Source organism: Schistocerca nitens, chromosome 6, assembly GCF_023898315.1.
Source record: "Schistocerca nitens isolate TAMUIC-IGC-003100 chromosome 6, iqSchNite1.1, whole genome shotgun sequence".
NCBI classification, from domain to species: Eukaryota; Metazoa; Arthropoda; class Insecta; order Orthoptera; family Acrididae; genus Schistocerca; species Schistocerca nitens.
In genome coordinates this window covers 178337607-178359972 of record NC_064619.1, presented here as the reverse complement: position 1 = coordinate 178359972, position 22366 = coordinate 178337607, and the positions used below count along the sequence as shown (strand labels likewise).

Sequence of the window (22366 nt, the reverse complement as noted above, 5' to 3'; positions counted from 1 at the left end):
TAGGTGAAAATTACATTTATTCATAATATAATTGTTACAATAAGTATCACACATATATATAAATAAATGCTTTGGTCCCGTAATATGACTTCATCTATTGTATAGTATAAATGGCTGCAGTATTAAACCATGAAAGCCCCATTCAAGTATTTGAATACTTCCAGCAAAATCTGGGCTTATCGTACACCCATAGCATGACGACCTCCATCTACTGGCACACTTGCACCAGTAATAAAGCTTGCAGTATCACCAGCTAGAAAAGCTATTGCTTCAGCCACTTCCTCAGGTTTCCCTACACGACCAAGAGCATGTGTTTCTTTGCTACGTTCTAAAAATTTTGAGTAAGCTTCTTCATCCAAACCACCCCGTTTCTGCAGCTCTGTTAGTGTCACTCCAGGATTGACACTGTTAACACGAACCTGTTTGGCTGCCAATTCCAAAGCAATACACCTTGTAAACTGATCCACTGCAGCTTTAGACATATTGTATGCCAGTACTCCAGGAAATGATCGTATACCATTCACACTCGATACATTTACTATACTGCCTTTTGTTTTTATAAGATGGGGAACTGCTAACATAGTAATGTGGTACATAGACCTAACATTTGTATTGAAGATTCGGTCATATTGATCTAATGATGTATTCTCAATGCTTCCAGTCTCTATAATACCAGCATTATTCACTAAAACATCAAGTTTGCCATAATGTTTTAATGTTCCTTCTACAATATTTTTGGTATCATTTTCATTGGTGATGTCCCCAGTCTGCAAAAATGGTTGAGGATGCTCCGGAAGAACCTCACAGGACTTTGCCACTTTTTTCAGGTTTTCCTCATTTCGGCCTGTCAAAGAAAGAGAAGCTCCAAGCCGTGATAAATGTATTGCCGTCGCTGCACCAATTCCAGAACTAGCACCTGTAATTAAAACCACTTTGCCACTGAATGCCATGTCTGAAAAGAAACGAAAATCTGTTATCAGTTACTGTATTTTGCTCGAGACTCTATTTTACTTACATAAATCTTATTTGAGAATCTTGATGACCATTACAATTATACAGCTTACACTCATCACACTTAAATGGAACACTGTGGATAGTGTTCATTCTCAGCAGTAATGCTATCTCAACATTGTACAACTTCTTTGTGTTTCATCCTAAAACCACCTATGCAGAATGGACCTTCCACTAGACAGTATGATGCTATTTTCTTATTAGATCGTACAGTGTTTCTTTTACACCATATCAGACAAAGAAGCTTGTACTCAGATTTTTATGTGATACTTGGCATTTGCAACATCTTTTAGTTGAATCCATATTTTATCATGGTGCTGATCTATATTTCAACAAATGTAAAGTGTCATATTCACAATAACTCTAAATCCAGAGGCAAACATTATAACTATATATTTCCCATCAAAGCAAAGTACATGCAATTTTTGTTCAACTATTAAACCTCCATTTTCTTTGCAATATAGTAACTACATTGTTTCTAAATACAGGAATTGGACAAAAATATGAACACCAAAAACACAACACATCATCATGATGGCAGTCAAAACAGTCTTCAGTCATTGCGGAATGGATAGGCACAAGTCCTGTATGGTTTTCAAGGGAATCTTACATAATTCTTCGTACAACATAATGCCAAGTTGAGGTAACAATGATGGAGGTTCGCAGTGATCACACACCTTCTCTCCAAGATAGACCACAAAGGCTCAACAATATTGAGCTCTGGTGACTGACTGGTGGCCAAGGTAGATGCAAAAGTTCATCCTTGTGCTCACAAGACCAGTCAAAGACAATGTGATCTGTGTGAACAGGGGCACTATCATCTTGGAACACAGCATCACTGTTATGAACAAACACTGTACTATAGGATGGACCAGACCAGCCAAAATGGTCACATAATCCTTGGTAGTAATGCATCCTTGCAGAGTAACTACAGGCCCATGGAATACCACAATATGGCTGCCTAAATCATAACCGTACCCACACCAGGTTTCACTCTTGGGACATAAACTTGGCTAGGAGTTGGAAATACTGTGAAACAAGACTCATATGACCAAATTGTTTCACAGTTCAGATTTTATGTTTAGTCGTTAGGGGTATTTGCATCAACGATGAATGGTTTTGGAATTCTAGCTCACCCTGCTGTTTCCTGCCTACGGAGCTCCCTTTGTGTGTTTTTGTGCTAACAGTGTTCGCAAGTGCGACATTCAGTTCTGAAGTGATTTTTGTTGCTGTCATGCTCTTATATTTTTCACCACAATCTTCTTCAATGACCTTCCTTCATGATTTCTCATCACACACTTTCGTACACGTTGTAAGTTAGCATATCATATTTTTGTGCTTTCCCTGTATGCTGTATAAATCTTTGATATACCAAATACTTCAACTAATTTGTTTATGGAAGCACCCACCATTCGAGCACTAACAATCTGCCCACGTTCAAACTCACTTAGCTCCAACATAATGCACTCACAACTACACAGAGCACTGTGTTCTGACCACAACTGTCCCTTGCAACATATCTGGGACGTCGCACAAGTGCAATCAGTGGTCAAACACGAAATGGCCACCTGAGGCTTGGCTAACATTGGCATTTATGTTTACATGTGCATTTCTTGCAGTCTTTCTATTTTTTTGTTCAACCCCTATAGCTATAGAACTGCATACAGGAAAGCAAATTTGTGGTATCATCATGGCAAAGATACAGTGACACAAATGCTTCAAATAATAGTACTTACTTCAGTCCAATCATGAGAAGGTTTTTTTAAATTTTGTTTAGTAATGTGTTTCAGTCTGTAACGATCTTCTTGACATCAGTCTGTGTTAACAGAAATGATAGTTTTTATGTAATTACACTATCAGAGACTTGATATGATGATGATAATTACTGATTAAATTGGTTATAAAATAATTATTTTTTAAAAAAACTTGTGTCTAGAAGCTTATGTGACACTGTTACAACAAGTAGCTTGTCTGTAAGAATTTGTAGCATGACATGAAATACCAGCTACTGTGTTATACCTGTCAGATAATCCTCCAGAAACAGCACATTCTCATAAACTTGGTTCTTGTTGCCACGGGATAAGTGGTCCTTTAGTAATGCAAGGGGCTGGGCCTCTCAAACCAGTTATTGCATTCAAAGGGAGCCTTAGTTTTAATTCAGTTTCCTTTTTTGTTCTACGCAGTGCATGATCAGAAATACAGAAGCGTCCGATCCCGCCCGTCTGCTTTGACCCATGACGTCACAAATATGGCGGAAATGACCATAAACCACGATTCCAATATGGCGCATATAAAATCGTTACGTACACATTATGAGGACGAAAATATATCAAAAAACAAACATACACATGTTCCACAAAAAGCCTAATGACACTAACTGGCCAAGTGCAGGAAATAGAGGATTTTTGGGTGGGGACAAACTAAATATAAACAAATTTAGACACCCACCCCCATACAAAACCACACAAAACGACGAAAAAAACCGACATCACAAAACTCCCCAAATACCACTAAACTCAATATCATCTGGAATTGGACACTTCCCTTGACCTATATAGCTCAACAGCAGCTCCCAATCCCATAAATTAGGATCTAACACTTCCCTTGACCTATATAGCTCAAAAACATCTCCCGATACCAAAACCAACATTCACAGCCACACATTGGGATTGAACACTTCCCTTGACCTGTTATCCTTACAACATCTCCACATACAGCCGTCCCTGGTCTGAGACGCCGGAACTTTAAGTAAGCCTCATCTCTTCACAGTATACTGAACACTTTACGACTTCATCCAAAAATCCGAATAGTTGAAGAAATTTTATTAGAGACAACGCACTGTCCCCCATCATAACCGCCAACCAAAAACTGTTGACCCTGTCAGTCATATCCATACCTACCAAAGACATAAAAAAAGCAATTTACCAAAATTCACACATGACGCCACACTCGCAAACTAAATCAAAAACATCACCTAACACACCACCAGAGAGCACCACAGATCGCATCAAAACGACACCTACAAACACGCCACTCTCACAAACTAAATTCCACGCCGTCGTGACGTCACACACCACAACAGCCTTACGTCACGGATCAAAGCCGACAGGTGGGATCGGACGCTTCGGTCGACCCGCATGATCTTATACAAAGAGTGGGAATCTCTTTTTGGATACTTCAGTACAGCAAGGGACCTCAATTTTTTGTGCAGACAACAGACCTCAGGGCACAAAAGTAAGTGGTGACACTGACAGGAGAGGCAAACGGTTGTGGAATCGCTATGACCTAACATGAGTCATCAACTCCTGCAGAGCTAGTTTACACGTATTAACTACTCTGTGTTTCAAAACATCATTCCTTTGTTGCTCAAATAGTCTGAAATGGGGTTGGGTTGGACCTTGCATTTTGGTGAATTCAACATTGAAAGTTGCACAGACAAATCACATACAGGAACACTACTTTTAATGAACAGCAGGAAACACACCTAAATTTGAGGCACAGAAGAAAGTGCATGGCAATACATCCTGAAGGTAGTTGAACACTGAGATTTCAAAACCAACTCATTATCAGACAAAAATCTTAAACACACGGCAAAATAAACAGCTACCTTATTTCTTATATTAACATTTCTAAATAAGAGAAGATGATCTAAATGAGACTACTACCGGTAATTCGTTTCCAGTAACTGCATACCATACTGATACAGAAATACATAGAAAGAAAAATGGCAGCATGCCTGATCACATTATTAAAAATCTAGAATAGGGACACAACCAGGCAGAGGGCTTTTTCGGGTCAGCTGAACCTACTGATACCCTATGTTGGTTTCTTCCCATAACATAATGACATTCTGGCATATGACACCATAGGTGCGCAAAACGAAAGGGAACAGGTCATTGACAAACTGCATTTGCATCTGTATTAGTTATTGAAATGTAGGTTGTGGTGACAGACTGATCTATAGCATAGCCCAATGTATAGGTTAGGTTGGAAGGTGACAAGTTGTGAGATGTCACAGCAAACAAATTTGAACATGAACTCATAGATGCGGTGGCATACCATTCTATCGTGTAGCCTGAGTATTAGGTCAGATTCAAAGCTGACAGTTCGGTTGGGTTTTGGCTAGCAATATTGAATTCTTCAATTAATTCACTTTTATTCATACGGTACATATGGCAGCGAAGTATCTGTTTCTCATAACCACCACGCAGCTACTGGTAACCTTAACAGGTGAGAAAGTGTGATGTGTTCTGTTAGCAGTTCAACTCTCAGTTACTAACTACAACTGTCTGCTGCTCTCTTCATGGGTACTTACAATCAGCTGTTTGCACATCATCTTGGGTTACCATTTAATCTAATAATGACTGTTGCCAACATTATTCAGCAAAACAAGCAAGTAATAGCATTGCCACTGTTCTAGATTCATACCCAGCTTTATAATCGGTTAACATGAAATACAGAGATAACTACAAAGTTTAGGAAGGCCTACCACACATAAGAAAAACACAACATAACTATCAAATCACTTAGACACAGCCCACAGTAAATGAGTAATGGGAATATGTTTCCCTTGCAAATGCTGTGAGCAAGATATTTGGATAAAGAGGATCATGTGATACTACTCGATGGCTTTGACAAGTGACATTAAAAACATGTGACAAATGTTGTAAACAACATGACAATGATAATGTGATATCAGTGGTGATTTTTTCCAAAGGGACTAAGCTACAGATAAGTTTTTCACCACAACCAGGTTTTTTGCTTTCACATCCATTGGCTTTGCTAACTCTCAACCAAACTGTCACCATCCAACTATGCTAGGCATCCTGGCAGGGTGGGTGGGGACCAGGGAGGACTCAGGGTATTACGAATCCTTCTAACCAACAAGTTTGAGGTGCAGTCTTTTACTGAAACTGAGCCAGTGGGACTCACTTCAACTGTTTTGGGAAACCGTGTTTTGTCCAGTGTCAGGAGGTGGCAAATGCAAAAGGAAAGGGGTCTATTAATTGTTGGCGGTTCACACATATAGCGAATGATGAAAATGGCAACAATGTGTGCACCTGGGGGCCTCACACAAAATGTCAAAGAGGCTATTCCAGCAGCCACTGAGGGAACAGGGTGCAATCAACAGCAGATTGTGGCTCATGTTGGAACAAATGATGCCTGTCATCTGGGCTCTGATGTCATTCTTGGCTCATTCCAGTGACTGGCAAAGAGTGGAAGGTCTGAACCAGAGACTTTGAAAGTACTGTGACAACACAGGCTGTGACTTCCTGGACTTGCACCATAGGGTTGAGACCTGCAGGATCCCCCTAAATGGGTCATGTGCGCACTACATATCAGAGCTACCCGGGTAACTGAGTGGAGTGAGTTTTTTTTCCTTTTTTTGGTGACTCTCCATCCAATCCATATAATGATAGTTGTAGGAAGCCCAGAAGTATCAGTGTAAGATCGAAAGAAATGTCTCCACAGGTGAGAGTATTAAAATCCTAATGGTAAACTTCCGAAGCATTCACAACAGAGCACCAGAAATTCAAGTGCTTATTAAAAGCAGTGAAGCTCACATAAACTAGGTACAGGAAGCTGGTGGACACCTGAAATTTGTAACAGCAGGATTTTTGGAGAAAATTTAAGGGTATATCAAGAGGACAGGCAAATGGGAAATAGAGGTGGTGTATTTGCACAGAAGACAAGAAACTAAAATCCACCAAGGTAGAAATTGAAGCTGCATGCAAGATTGTTTGGGTGGCCATAAAATGATAATTGGATTCTTATATTTCCCAACAGACTCATCTCACAATGTAACCTAAAACTTTAGAGAAAACCTCAGTTCAATTGTACATAAGTTCCCCGATTATACTATAATCATTGGTGGAAACTTTAATGTCCAACAGTCAACTGGGAAAATTACAGGTTTGTTAGTGGTGGACGTGATAAGACATCCTGTGAAAATTCAATAAATGCCTTCTCTGAAAACTATACAGAACAGATAGTTAGAAACCCCACTCACGATCAAAATATGTTGGATCTAATGGCAACAAACAGACCTAACCTCGTTGAGGATATCCTCAACGGGATCAGTGACCATGACGCAGTTGTGACAACAAAGATTACCAAAGTACAAAAGACAACTAAAACAAGTGGAAAGGTATGTATGTTCAGTAACTTAGATAAAAAATCAGTGGTGTAATATCTCAATGAGGAACTTAAAATTTTCAGCACAGGGCAGAAGCAAGCCGAGGAACTCTGGCTCAAGTTTAAAAGAATAGTTTACCATGTACTGGATAGGCACGTACCCAGCAGAACACTTCATAAGGGAATGGAATCTCATGGTATATAGTCACTGTAAAGATACTCCTAAAGAAATAGGTGCAAAAGAGAGCACATAGCTATAGGTAGAGAGATGCTGAATGAAATGCATTTGTCTGTCAAGACTGCAATGTGTGGTGCCTTCAATGACGACCGCAGCAGAATATTGTGAAGTAACCTTTCACAGAACGCAAAGAAATTCTGGCCGCATGTAAAGGCTATTAGTTTCACCAAAATTAGTGTTGAGTCCCTAGTGAGACATGAACTGAAACCAAGGGTAGCAAAGCAAAAGCTGAAATGCTTAACTCCATTTTCAAATGTTCCTTTATGAAGAAAAACTGCCGAGAATTGTCCTGATTGAATCCTCATACCACTGAAAAGATGAATGAAATAAGTATTAGTGTTATTGGTGTTGAGAAACAGTTGAAATTGTTAAAACTGAACAAAGTCCAGAGCCCGATGGAATCCTGTCAGTTTCTATACTGAATTTGCAGTTGAGTTAGCCCCTCTTCTAATTATAATCTATCATAGATCCCTTTAACAGAAAACAATGTCCAGTACTTGAAAAAGACACATGACACCTGTCTACAAGAAGGGTAGGTAGAAGTGATCCCTAAAACTACCGTCCAATATCCTCGACATTGATTTGTTGTAGAATCTTAGAACATGTTCTGAGCTCAGACATTATGAGGTATCTGGAACATAATGACCTCCGCAGTGCCAATTAGCATGGATTTTGAAAACATCAATCATGTGTAACCCCACTCACATTTTTCTCACATGACATACTAATAGCTTTGGATCAAGGCAATCAGTAAGATGCTGTATTTGTTGATTACTGAAAAGTGTTTGACTCAGTACCACATCTATGTTTATTGTCAAAAGTACGATCATATGGGATATCAACTGAAATTTGTAACTGGATTGAGGATTTTTTGGTAGGGAAGATGCAGCATGTTATCTCAGGTGGAGAGTATTTGTCGGATATACAAGTAACTTTGGGTGTGCCCCAGGGTAGTGTGTTGGGACCCTTGATGTTCACTTTGTATATTAATGACCTTGCAGACAATATTAATAGTAACATCAGACATTTTGCAAATGATGCAGTTATCTATAATCCATAAATATTCAGTCAGATCTTGATAAGATTTCAAAGCTGTGCAGAGACTGGCAACTTGCTTTAAATTTTCAGAAATGTAAAATTTTGCACTTCACAGAACAAAAAGACATATCCTATGACCATAATAACACAGAGTCACTGCTGGAATCAGGCAACTCATACAAATACCTAGGTATAACACTTTGTAAGGATATGAAATGGAATGTTCACATATGTTCAGTTGTGGGTAAAGCAGGTGGTAGACTTCAATTTATTGCTAGAATACTGGGGAAGTGCAAACAATCTACAATGGAGATTGCTTACAAATCACTCGTGCAACCCATTCTAGAATATTGCTCAAGTGTGTGGAACCTGTATCAGATAGGACTAACAGAGAATGTTAAACACTTACAGAGAAGGGCAGCACCAATGGGCACAGGTTTGTCTAGTCTGTGGAAGTGTGTCACAGAGATACTAAAGGAACTGAACTGGAAGACTCTTGAAGATAGATGTAACCATCCCGAGAAAATCTATTCAGAAAGTTTCAAGAAACTGTTTTAAAAGACAACTGTAGATATATACTACAACCCCCTACATATTGCTCACATAGGGATCATGAGTATAAGACTAGAATAATTTTTGCAAGCATGGAGGCATTGAACAATTATTCTTCTCACACTACTTATGTGAATAGAACAGGAAGAAACCCTAATAAATGGTACACTGGGATGTAGCCTCTGCCCCGCACCTTATAGTGGTTTGCAGAATGTAGACGATGTAGAAGATGAAATCTTTGATATATGCATATCCTGTGCCAAAAAGGAAAAATACCATTTGGTAAAAAATCAAACACTAAAACAGCACTAGAAATAGAATAACTTGACCCCTTAGAGGGGCGAAGGATAGAGATATGAGGATCTATTGAGTTGGACAGTATTTCCTTAACTGTGGCCAGGAAAAAGAGATGAACTAATCTTCAACAGAAACTGTTAGGTTTTTCAGATAGACTCTATACATTCTAAATGGTATTTCCAGTTCAGATTTATGCAACGGAAAATCCAAAAACATCACCTAACACACAACACATAAACACAACACCAGAGAGCACCACCGATCACATCAAAACGACACCTACAAACAAGCCACTCTCACAAACAAAATTCCGCACCGTCGTGACGTCACACACCATAACAGCCTTATGTCATGGGTCAAAGTCGACGGGTGGAATCGGACGCTTCCATTTACCCAACGTTGAGTTGCAATGTATTGTTGGAAACAGATTTCATCAATTAATAAAGGATTCCAAAAACTATGATTATGAAAACTGAAGTTGCAATTTTTTCACATGACATCCTAGAAGCCACAGAGCAAGGCAGTCGGCTAGAAGTATTTCTGGAATTCCAAATAGCATTTGACTCAATACCAGACCGATACTTATTGTCGAAAGTAAGCCCGTATGAAACTATCAAGCAAGATTTGTGACTGGACTGAAGATTTCATGGTAGGGAGGATGCGGCATATTATCTTGGATGGAGGAAATGGTGGATATAACTAAGTAACATTGGGAGTGTCCTAGGAGTCAGTCTTAAGTAAAGCAAGTGGCAGACTGGTTCATTGTTAGAATACTAAGGAAATGCAATTTATCTACAAAGGAGATTGCTTACAATTCACTTGCACAACCACCATATAATAATGCTCTTAAGTATGTGTGACCCATACCAAATAGGACTACCAGAAGATATTGAACACATACAGCAAAGGACAGCAGAAGTCACCGGTTTGTTTGGCCCAGAGGTGCTCAAGAAATCACACAAATGATCCATGGAACACAAAACTAACTAATTTGAAGATAGACACAAAGTTGTGCCATTCTTCCCACATTCCATACATGAATGGAACGGGAAGAAGCCCAATAACTGGTACAATGAGTAGTAGGCCTACCCTAAGCCATGCATTTCACAGTGGTTTGGAGAGTAACCTATGGATGTAGATATAGGTACTGTGAGGCTTTGGTTAACATTCCCAACTGCTTAAACAGATGCTTCCAACATGTATATGTGTAAACCTCTCACACAGTTTTAATGACTTTCTTTTGTGCAATGAATACTGCAATGAAAAAACAAAATATGCTCTAGTGATAACATGCTGCAGACACTTTTGAAAAATGCATATTTCACAAATGGAGCAAGAGAAAGTTTAATATGAGTACGGTCTATATGAGTAATGAATGGAATAGATTTACTTTAATTAACCTACAGGACCGCAGCTTTGAAGAAAAAAGGAAAAATGCTACTAATATTTTGGGCAGCAACTAGTAAAGCCACAGTAAAACAATGATTCAAGTTGGGAACGTTGAGTAATGAAGTTGCAGATGTCCGGTAAATGAGCAAACGGGCAGAATGAAAGCCTGTTTCACAACAAGCACCACAGGACGTGGCCATAACAAAAATTCATTTTTTGCATTATAATTCATACGGAAAAAATGGACTTTCCATTTTGCTGTCAAACAACAATATCGCTACAATTTTACAACATTGATTAATTTCATCTTTTTCATTCGTACAATTTTCAAGGTCGGGCTCGTGTAGTGTAAAAGGGGCAGGAATATGACTATCCATACGGATCTTTATTTTGTTAATACACTGCTCGACTTCAAGCATTTCCTTGCGCGGTTAAATTGCGAAATGCAAACAACCCACTTGCCTCTAATACAACTGACACGCAAAAGTTGAAATTCCACAAAGCCTCTGGAGTTCGAAGTCTGTTTACACAGCACGTGAATCACACTGATATTGTGATAATAGTCCTACTCCTACAGTACAGTTCTCACTTTCGATCTACGACATGGTTTATATAGATCTATGAGCATCCAAAATCATATTATTATTTATTTGTACTAAATGTGTGACTTTACTCGTTTCGTCCTAATTGCTTTCTTCATAAATAGGAGAAAAAAGCAAAATTGGGCTAAAAGACCCATCACAGAAAAGTTGATACAAACGAGTAGTCAATCAGTATGACTTTTAACCGTCAGTGTATCTTTCTAACAACTACTACTTTTGTTTCAAATGGCAGCTGCTCCACCCACTTGGATTATTTTCTAATTTCTACTAAAAGAAACAGTTTCATTATCTCTGTGGTTTCTACTTGCAATGTCAGTTGTCTTTCTACCTTCTTACAAGCTCTGACTTGTGACTCCTTTAATTGCATTGGCCATGGAGAGAGCTTGTGGCAACAGTGATTTAAGTTGAAGAATGCCAGGCGTATTCAAATATCTTGACATTTCAGCGTAAATTTGCAAATTGCATTAAACTTCCATTGCTATTGTAGAGTAGCGTTGGTGATTAATTTTTGTTAGATTTATAACACAGTACCTGTGTAGCATTTCGTGTAGCTTCTTATCTTTCATTGTTGTGAAATTTGATTGCTGAATGTGATTTGAAGTCCATTGTCTAGAGCGATTTTGACGTGTTTGGTTCTGCCAGAACTGACAGTAGCAAGCAGGTAAGTACTTTTTGCGTCTGCGGGACCCAGCGTAGTACTTGTATCTTTTTTCGTAACATAAATACGATTTTAGCACACATTCAATACGCTGAATCAGGCTGTTTATTTCAGGAGAGAACTAAAATGGATGAGAGAGATCTGTGTAACTATACACTGCTAAATGAAATGGCTAGTGAAGAATCAGGTGAAGAAAGCGTTAACTCAGACTTTGAACTATATGGTGAACACAATACAGAAAGTGAAGAAAGTGGTCGTGACTGATACAAATCAGAACAATAATAAATATTTTTTGGTAAGGACGAGCATACTAAACGGAAGAAAGACACTCTTAATAATCTTATGAAAGCTATTTTATTTTATTAAAAAAATTAATCAGTCAATCCATGAATCTTTGATGCGAGTGTATCATTAGGATGTAGAATGTGTCAGATTATTACAATAATAACCATACGCAAATGGTTATGAAAATTATAGTATAAATCATATGTAAAAAGATACACAAGATTCAAGTGTTCAAATAACAACTTAGATTGTAGTAGTGATGATGCTTGCACAAACAAATTATAAGGCATACATTTTACTCGTAATTCACATAAAAATATTGTTGGCAATTGATATACCAGTACTACATAGTAATTTCTCAAAGAAACCCATAAAATGGAACACATTTCACAAGTTATTACACATTGTTAAAAGAATTTCTGTAAAGAATAGAAAGAATTATTCAAAAGATAAAAGTTGAGGCTGTTTCTTGAATTTAGTCTTATCCCCAATGACTGATTTAACATGAACTGGAAGTTTATTACATACTTTTATGCTTGAGTAATGAACTCCTTTCTGTACATGCTTATATTTTTTATATCTTTGTGATGACCATGCTTGCTTGTTGTACCATGTTCATGATATTCACTGGTTGTCCTGTACATTGTATGATTATTGTTCATGAAGCATGCTAGTGGAAAAATGTTTAGACATGGTATGGTGAGGATCCCCAGTTGTTTGAATAGATTTCTGCATGAGCACCTAGGGTGTACTGTACCCATAATTCTGTTGACTCTTTTGTGTAATAAAGGCTTTATTTCCTTGTGACTGGTCTCCCCAGAACATGATGCTATATAGCACAAGTGAATGGAAATATCCAAAAGTATGCAGCTTTAACTGTTTTCAAGTCACAAAATATGAAATTGAGCAAATGGCAGATGCTGCGGAATTCAGTCTTTTACATAGGTCAATGATGTGATGTGACCAGTTTTAGAGTGTTGTTAATGTGTAATCCCAGGAACTTGGAAGACTCAACTCTCAATATTTCTTTGTCACATTTTATTTCAATATATTCCAGTTTTATGTTTGCTGTTTGAAATTGAATGATTTGAGCATCATTAACATTGAGGGACAGGTCATTAGAAGACTGCAGTTTGGTACTTTCTCTATCACAATGGTTGCATCATCTGCAAATAGGGTGAAGTGTTCTTTTGTGACATTCATCATGGCAGATCATAAATAAAGATTAGGAAAAGTATGGTACTATGCACCTAGCCCTGTGGTACTCCATATTTCACTGTGCCCCAGTCAGAGCATGCAGATGCGACTGCAGAATTATTCAATACTACCTTCTTTTATATAGATATGATTCAAGCAACATCCCTACTTAACCGTATAAGCCATAGTGCTCAAGATTCTTAAGTAGAGTTTTGTAATCTACACAGTCGAATGCTTTAGATAAATCACAAAAGATTCCAACTGGTGAAATTTTATTGTTTATGTATTTGATGAGTTGGTTGACAAACGAGAAAATGGCGGGTTCAGTTGAAATGCCCTTATAGAATCCAAATTGATTTTTTAAATTAAGGATGTTATGTTTATTAAGATGATCCATGGTTCTCTTGAACATTAGTTGCTCTATGATTTTAAAAAGACTTGCTAGGAATGAAATTGAACAGTAGTTGGAAACCTCAGCTTTATCGCCTTTTTTAACAGTGGCTTAACAATTACTTTTTTGAGTCTATTGGGAACAGTACCTTCATTTATAGAATCATTAAATATGTGACAGAGAACTTCAAGAACACATTTGCAGCATTGCTTCAGTACTTTCATAGATATATTATCCACTACAGTGGATTTTCTATATTTCAGTGGCATATTACCTTTCAGTCTCATCGGTAGTAATATAAGGTATATTCATCTGACTAATTTTGTTCTGGACTGCTTTTATAAGCATGTTCATGGCTTCAATCACAGATGCTTTATAACCAATTTGATCCATTGCTGCCAAAAAATGGTTGCTCCAGATATTGGCAACTACACCACCTGCATTTACAATGTTCCTATTATGACACACTTCGATACTATCTATATCTTCTGCATACTTTATATCTTATCTCATATTGAGGGTGTGAGGGGAATTGCAAAGGATAAAAAGACAAATAGGAATACGGCGATTGTTTTTAGCTGATGAAATAATGGATGAAATAGTGAACTAACCTGTGCATTAGTGTTGCTAATTCTAGATCCTCTTCTTCTCAGTCCTTTATTCATGAGAGAGATAGAATTGAAAGCTATTACTTGTCTGATATATTTGGGTGGAATATACAAGGCTGGCAAAGTAAATTTAGAAGAACTGGCAAAGTGTCTGAGATCTGATGCTAACTCAACTAGGTCCAACAGATGAAAAGAGGATAAATTGGCTCCTATATGTAATATTTTTTATTTATTCCCAAAAGACTGCATGGCACACAATTCTCTTGGAGAATATGTGACTGTAGATGAAATACTTGTAAAATTTCAATGACGATGTAGTTTTCGAATGTACGTTCCTTCCAAACCTGGCAAATATTGAATGAAGGTATTCAATCTAACTGACAGTACAACAGTTGACACCTCAAATTTGAAAGTTTATTTAGAGGAGCAACCAGATGGGCTGTATAACCTGTGTAACTGTCGTGAAAACGTTGTGAAATCATATTTCCAAAACATCAAGAAACATAAACATGTATAATTGGTTTACAAGCTATGAACTGGCAGTATCACTTCTGAAGGATCATCAACTAACAGTTTTGGGAACACTAAGAAAGAAATTCCCGCAGAATTTGCGAAAACAAGAGGCAGAGCTGCTTTTACGAGCATATTTGGCTTCCAGAAAGATTGCACAATAGTTAGCTATTTACCTAAGAAAAGCAAGTGCGTAATTCTAATGAGCACTATGCACACTGACAAAAAATACATAAAGACCTGGAGAAGGAATGAACACTGAGACGATAACACTGTATAATGCTCCTAAAGGAGGAGTAGATTTAGTGGACAAGAGATGTAACACATATGATGAAGCAAAAAGGACTACAAGACAGCCTTTGGCCTTATTCTTTTGCTTACTGAATGTGGCAAGTATATAGAGTCTTGTCATTTTCGGAGTTAACTACCAATGGGAGATGAACAGAAGATACTTTCTGAAATCACTTGGAAGACTCTAATCAAAGACCAATTACTAGAGAGGGCTGGCAATAAGCATATCAACCAACCTCCCAAAAATCTCTGAACAGACTCATTGAACTCAAGCAACAAGATGATAGTGTGAAGGAAAGTACAGTACCTAAGACAGGAAGATGCTTTAAGTGTAAAGAGAGTAAAACTCAATATGTTTCTTACAAATGCGCTAAGTTTGTGTGTCTAAACATTCCAACTTCATTTGCAAAGATTGCATGTAGTAGCCTGATGTGTCAAAAAGACATTTGGATGCAATATGTAAATAGAAATTGTGGAGACACTTAGTTTACTTGCTCAGTTTTATTAGATAGTATTTATTTAATTTTCAATATCTGATTGATATTTTCTAAAATTTCATTGCTCTACTTAATCTGTCAGTACACAGTTCTTGTTAGATAATAGAATAGTGTTAACCAGATTTCTACTTTGTTCATATAAAATCACCCTTTGTATTCATTTTTGTTCTTGAACATAAATTTAAGAATTTTTTTCTAAATTGTAGAAGTAGTAAAACAAACAAAAATTTACTCAAATGTGGTTGCTTGCTTTATATGTACAACACAAGTCAATTCAAGCCTTGTTATATTTCCAGGCATGAAAAATCAGTGTGTATTTTGATCATTTATGGCTATCTTCAGGGTATCTGTACTTAATTTTAAATAAATAATCTTCTGTTTGGTATTAAAACACAAAAGAAGAGGGCATATGACGATTCTAATGACAAAATGGTCCTAACGACATTTATGTATTTACTTATTTATGTAGCCCCCAACATCAAATCTTTGATATGGGATGAAGCTTACATTGTACATTAATACACCGTTTTAAATAAATGGTACATAACAGTAAAATTGATTCAATAACGTAAATCACTTAAGCACACAGTGCAGTACAGTAAAGCATTGCAGTGTAATACATTAAATAAGAGTACAATTTAATATATTGTACAGTAGATAAAAAAAGCAATTTTAAATACATGACAGAAAGAAAGAAAAAATTTACATTTATGTCAACAGATATTCAATCATAGTGTAATAATACCTATCTTGCAAATGTGTTTTTAGAGCCACTTTGAGCTTTTTTGATTCTTTTATTGTCTTGATGGGGTGGGGGAGTTTATTGTAAAGTTTTTTGTCAGTTTTCAATGGTCTATTTTGCTTTAGAGTTGTGTTTACTTTCTCACTTTGAAGGTCGAATTTTTGCCTAGGTTCTCTACACAACCTCTTTATTCGAATAATGGTACACAGTAGGTGGCATAGCAAATTAAATTACAGGTTCATCTTGAAAGGTGCTCTTAGAACAATTCGCACTGGATGGAATAGAACAGAACATCAAAAAATTCCGAAATGCATTTCGATTACCAGTGTGGGGACATCCCGGCTTACATAAATTTCATAAGTGGCTAACACATGTGTTACACTCTCATTGCAGAAACCAATGTCAACTCTGCTGTCATATCAACAGCGGACAGAACACTGAGAGGTGCCAGTTTATCATTTGTCTGTGTGGAAAGTGAAGTGCTTAATTTAGTGAATCCTTTTCATTCTTCTTTACAATTCATTTAGCGAAATATAAATAAAACATGCCTCAAGTGTGTTTAACGTACAATTGCACAAATCAAAGTGACAGGAGCTAACATAGAGATGGGCAGGAACTATGAAACGAGGCAAACTGTTTCGAACAACAATGAGCTATAGCTGCTCAAATCTCTTTGGAGAGAAATATATGTATGACACAACTGATCAGAGGCACCTTTCGTCCAAGGCAATCCTAGCTGCCTTTAATTTTCAACAACTTTTACAAAATCGCACAACCAGAACCCAGAATGTGAACTTTTGACGATTTAATAGATAATAGTCTTGTGTCATCAGTAGCAAATAGTAAGTCTGTAATTTAATAATTATATTGATTTCACATATTTTCATGCAAACGAAAATACCATTTTTATTGGCTAACCACAACGTATTTCGAAGTGTACAGCATAATCTTCAGGTGGTACTTGCTCATTTTGTGTTGATTTACATTCAGGTTATGAGCAACAAGAAATTATTGTGGGTGGAACAAACTGTTTTGAGTACCGTAGCCTTGTAGTTTTATTGACATTGAAAAGTTTATCCTCATTTCGGCTACAGCTCTCCTTATTGCTGTCAGTGTACAAGAAAATCACCGTTTTTTTATTTTTTGTTGAGAAAAGTAAAGCTAGCATGAGCGATTTGAAGTTAGGCAAAGTTAGTTTCATGAGGGGTGACACAGCAGACGACGCTCTTGACTACAGATGCAATGCCAGACAGGCACTGAAATTGTTTCAAATATGGTGGATGTAAAGTGAAATTTAAACTCGTTGGGACATCCACTGCGATATACATGGATGATTTGCTGTGAGTGCATTATCTGTGACTTGATCAGAGAGTTCATTTCCTTCTTAGCGCCTATGTTGAACAGTTGTGCATCATTTGAACATCACTGAGTGGGATATTTTGTGATCTCTCAAAGGCTTTTAATTGTGTGAATCCTGAAATTCTTCTAGACAAACTTAAGTATTGTGGTATGAGTGGGACTCTGTACAAATGGTTGAATTCATACTTAACTGGAAGAATGCAGAAGGTTGAAATTAACAGTACAGATAGTCTACAAAAACCAGCATAGTCTTCTAACTGGGGAGGTATCAAGAATGGTGTCCCACAGGGTTCAGTCTTGGGTCTCTTATTGTTCTTAATATGTATTAATGACTTGCCATTCTATATTCATGAAGATGCATAGTTACTTCTTTTTGCTGATGATACAAGTATACTAATCACACCCAAGAAGCAAGAATCAGCTGAGGAAATTGCAAATAATGTCCTTTAGAAAATTATTAAGTGGTTCTCTGCAAATGGACTCTCACTAAATTTTGAGAAAACACTGTTTATACAATTCTGTACAGTAAATGGCATAACACCATTGACAAATATAGACTATGAACGGAAGTCTGTTACTAAGGCAGAATATTCAAAATTTCTGGTTGTGTGCATTGATGAGAAATTGAATTGGAAGAAACACATCGATGATCTGCTGAAACGGTTAGGTCCAGTTGCTTATGCTGTTAGGGTTATTGCAAATTTTGGTGATAAACATACCAACAAATTAGCGTACTATACCTATTTTGATTCACTGCTTTCATATGACGTCATATTTTGGGGCAATTCGTCATTAAGAGAGAAAGTATTAATTGCTCAAAAGCGTATAATCAGAATAATTGCTGGAGTCCACCCAAGATCACCTTGCAGACATTTATTTAAGGAACTGGGGATATTCACAGTACCTTCACAATACATATATTCACTTATGAAATTTGTCATTAATAACCCACCCCAATTCAAAAATAACAGCGAAGTGCATAGCTACACCATTAGGAGAAAGGATGATATTCACTATTCTGGATTAAATCTCACTTTGGCACAGAAAGGGGTGAATTATGCTGCCCCAAAAATTTTTGGTCATTTGCCAAATAGTATTAAAAGTCTGACAGATAGCCAACCAACATTTAAAAGCAAATTAAAAGGATTTCTGAATGACAACTCCTTCTACTCAATAGATGAATTCTTGGATATGAAGTAGTAACTGTAAAAAAATTAATCAATTAACTATTTTGTGTAAAGAAAACTTATGTTAAAGTGACACATTCCACATCATTACGAAATGTATTCATGATCTATGGAACAAGGATTAATGTATGTATGTATGTACGTTTGTACATTTTCGTCCAATAAAGTGTAAAGGTGGATTCACACTTGACATCAAAAGATTCTCCTGTGTATTTCAAATGGTGGCCTTCAAACACGCCATCAAATGAACGTCAGCAACACGATGTCATATCATGTCAGTGCAACATCAACGTTTCTTGGGAAAAATGTTCTGACAGGCCAGAGCGTAACCTGCTTGGCGAGCAACTGCACATTAAGTGCACAGTGTACACTAATATGAAAGTATTCCCCCCACACACTAATAGGTACTGGAAGACATTACTAATTTAAAGTATTTTATGTTATACACTGAAGATATACATTGCAAAATAAACGGTACATATTTCGTTCAATTTTCCAGCGGAATAGCGGAAAGAAAAACCAGGAGTAAAGCTGATGTGGCATACAGAAGTTTAAAATAAGATTCGTAATAAATTAATGACAAATAGCAGGTATCAGAAACATATGTGAATATAGTTTAAATTCTCCAAAACGTCCCATTTAGACATACCGTGGGCAAACCATAAGCTTCTGTCGAGGTGACATTGGATGTCTAAATCTTTAATTTCTCTTCATAATTTTTATTTGTTTCTTGCTTAACAGGTAAAAAAGTTGTTATTTAGACTCTTTGAAATATTTATAGAACACGTCCTCTTCAAGCTCCTTCACAGTCTTGATTTTTTAACGTTTTTCTAACTCAGACTTTTTTCTTTCTGTTCCTGAGCACAAAAGTAATCATTAGAAACTGCATGAAACTAAATTTCAGTATTTTGTGACGATCTACCATGAACTACGAAATAGCGTCTCTGGTGAGTACTTATTAACCAGCTGTAACGTCATGGCGTTCTTTCGTCGTTGACGTGCCGAGTCATGTGACTGCTCAGAAGTTGCTCTGACTGTCAACGTTAAAAACGTGATGGTTACGTGACAGTGACGTTCCAGTAAGTGTGGTTCTGCTGTAAGTCTACTGTACCATCTCATATCTCATTTATATCATACCCAACTTCCACACTGGTGACCCTGACAATTCATGACAGCCATGTGTGAGGTAATTTTCATGCTGACGCAGTTTCTATGCTATTACAATACGATCTGCCCATAACGACTGTGTATCGAAATTGGCATGCCACATCGATGGTTCCCACTTGGAGAACACAATGTTTCTCAACATTCTCTTTGATTGCCTACAGTGACAATTATGCAAGTGACATGCTTCAATATTGTGTTTTGGCTTACGATGTTAGTGACAAACAACTGAAAGCAACAAACGATTTGCCATGTGGCCTCACTCATCAATTGCAGTGCACAGATCCATGACCTGAACTCTGCAACGGTCACCATCTCACTGCCTAACATGGACATTCTCAGTGAAAGACATCTTAAAACTAGACCTACTAATTAACTTTTATGACAGTTTACCTCTCCTAGGTTGTTCTTCACACTGCGCTCCTGTACGTTGACACAGGCCACTGCAACCCAGGACCTTGATAAACAATAGGAAGACAATCATACATCTGTCAACACACTCAAGGTCTGTGCCTCCTGAGATGATGAGCTTTTGCTGACTCGCCAACGCTATACCAACTGCTGTGTGTCATCAGACGCACTTTGTACAGAGGAAATGTTGCTTCCACAATGTAATAACGATATATCTGCTGCTCTCCTCCTGGCGTGCGAGCAGCTTACGGTGTTCACTCACAAGTGTCATAAAATGAGAGTGGGATCATGCAATGCCCCCAAAGCACCTAGTGGTCATGCTCTCCCGATGTTCGACCAAGCCCTTTCACCACTCTTCTCAGCAGCCACACTGCAACCAACCTTTGATACACAGTGGACCACACTCCTCAGAACGCCATGTCCTGACTCGCCAACAGGTTACCCCACCACTAACATCACTGTGCACTCTCGTTCTGCTACATGACACACCATCACCACATCTTTCTCACGTGACTCACCGACACATAGCGTGATGCTGTCCATTGCTGGTCTTCAAACGACAACACCAACTCCACTGAGTATTTTATTTTATTTTTTATTTACACGTCAAGTTCCATAGGACCAAATTGAGGAGCAAATCTCAAAGGTCAGATAAAAATAAAATGTTTATGAACCCAAAAAAAGTCAAGCGATAAGTTTAAGTAAATGCAGTCAAGAATACAACAAGAATCATCTCAATTTTTCAAGGAACTACTCGACAGAATAGAAGGAGTGACTCGTGAGGAAACTTTTCAGTTTCAATTTGAAAGTGCGTGGATTACTTCTAAGATTTTTGAATTCTAGTGGTAGCTTATTGAAAGTGGATGCAGCAGTATACTGCACACCTTTCTGCACAAGACTCTAGGAAGTCCGATCCAAAGGCAGGTTTGATTTCTGCCGAGCGTTAACTGAATGAAAGCTGCTTATTCTTGGGAATAAGCTAATATTGTTAACAAGAAATTACACTAAGGAATATATATACTCGTATATTGAGAGACCAATGTCAAAATACTCAGACTCGTGAACGGGGGTTGACAAGAGGTTCGTGAACTTACACCACTTCTTGTCCAAACGGCCCATTTCTGAGCCAAAAATATCCTTTTAGACTGGGAAGAGTTACCCCAAAATATAATACCACACGACATAAGCAAATGAAAATAAGCAAAGTAGACTAATTTTCGAGTCGAACGATCACTCACTTCAGATACTGTTTGAATGGTAAAAATGGCAGCATTAAGTCTTTGAACACAATCCTGAACATGGACTTTCCACAACAGTTTACTATCTATCTGAATACCTAGAAATTTGAACTGTTAAGTTTCACTAATGAGATCAACACAATCAAACACCTTAGTTAAATCAAAAAAGATACCTAGCGTTCGAAACCTTTCGTTTAACCCATCCAGTACATCACAGAGAAAAGAGAAATTTTCAGTTGTTAAATGACTTCTAAAGCCGAACTGTACATTTGATAGCAAATTATGTGATATAAAATGATCAATGATCCTTACATACACAGCTTTTTCAATAACTTTCGCAAACACTGATGGCATAGAAATGGGTCTAAAATTGTCTATATTATCCCTTCCTCCCTTTTCATAAAGTGTCATTACAACCGAGTACTTTAATCGTTCAGGAAACTGACCATCCCTAAAGAAAAAATTACGAATATGGCTAAATACAGGACTAACATGTGCAGCACAGTACTTTCATATTCTGCTAGGCACTCCATCATATCCGTGAGAATCCTTAGTCTTCAGTGGTT

At 37.4% G+C, this 22366-nt stretch overlaps 1 protein-coding gene across 3 annotated transcripts; it reads right to left on the bottom strand.

The window, feature by feature from the left end:
* Window positions 1-11473, bottom strand: LOC126263164 (3-oxoacyl-[acyl-carrier-protein] reductase FabG-like). Of its 3 annotated transcripts, none has more exons than XM_049960204.1 (2): window positions 11334-11473; window positions 1-952 (listed from the first exon to the last, which is right to left on the bottom strand). In XM_049960204.1, exon 2 carries the CDS (start codon window positions 948-950, stop codon window positions 177-179), a length of 774 nt encoding a protein of 257 aa, XP_049816161.1. In that variant the 5' UTR covers window positions 951-952; window positions 11334-11473; the 3' UTR covers window positions 1-176. The 3 variants fall into 3 exon arrangements, with proteins under 3 accessions (XP_049816161.1, XP_049816160.1, XP_049816162.1); XM_049960203.1 differs by lacking the exon at window positions 11334-11473 and adding an exon at window positions 11123-11280; XM_049960205.1 differs by lacking the exon at window positions 11334-11473 and adding an exon at window positions 2748-2805.
* Window positions 11474-22366: the final 10893 nt, after the last annotated feature.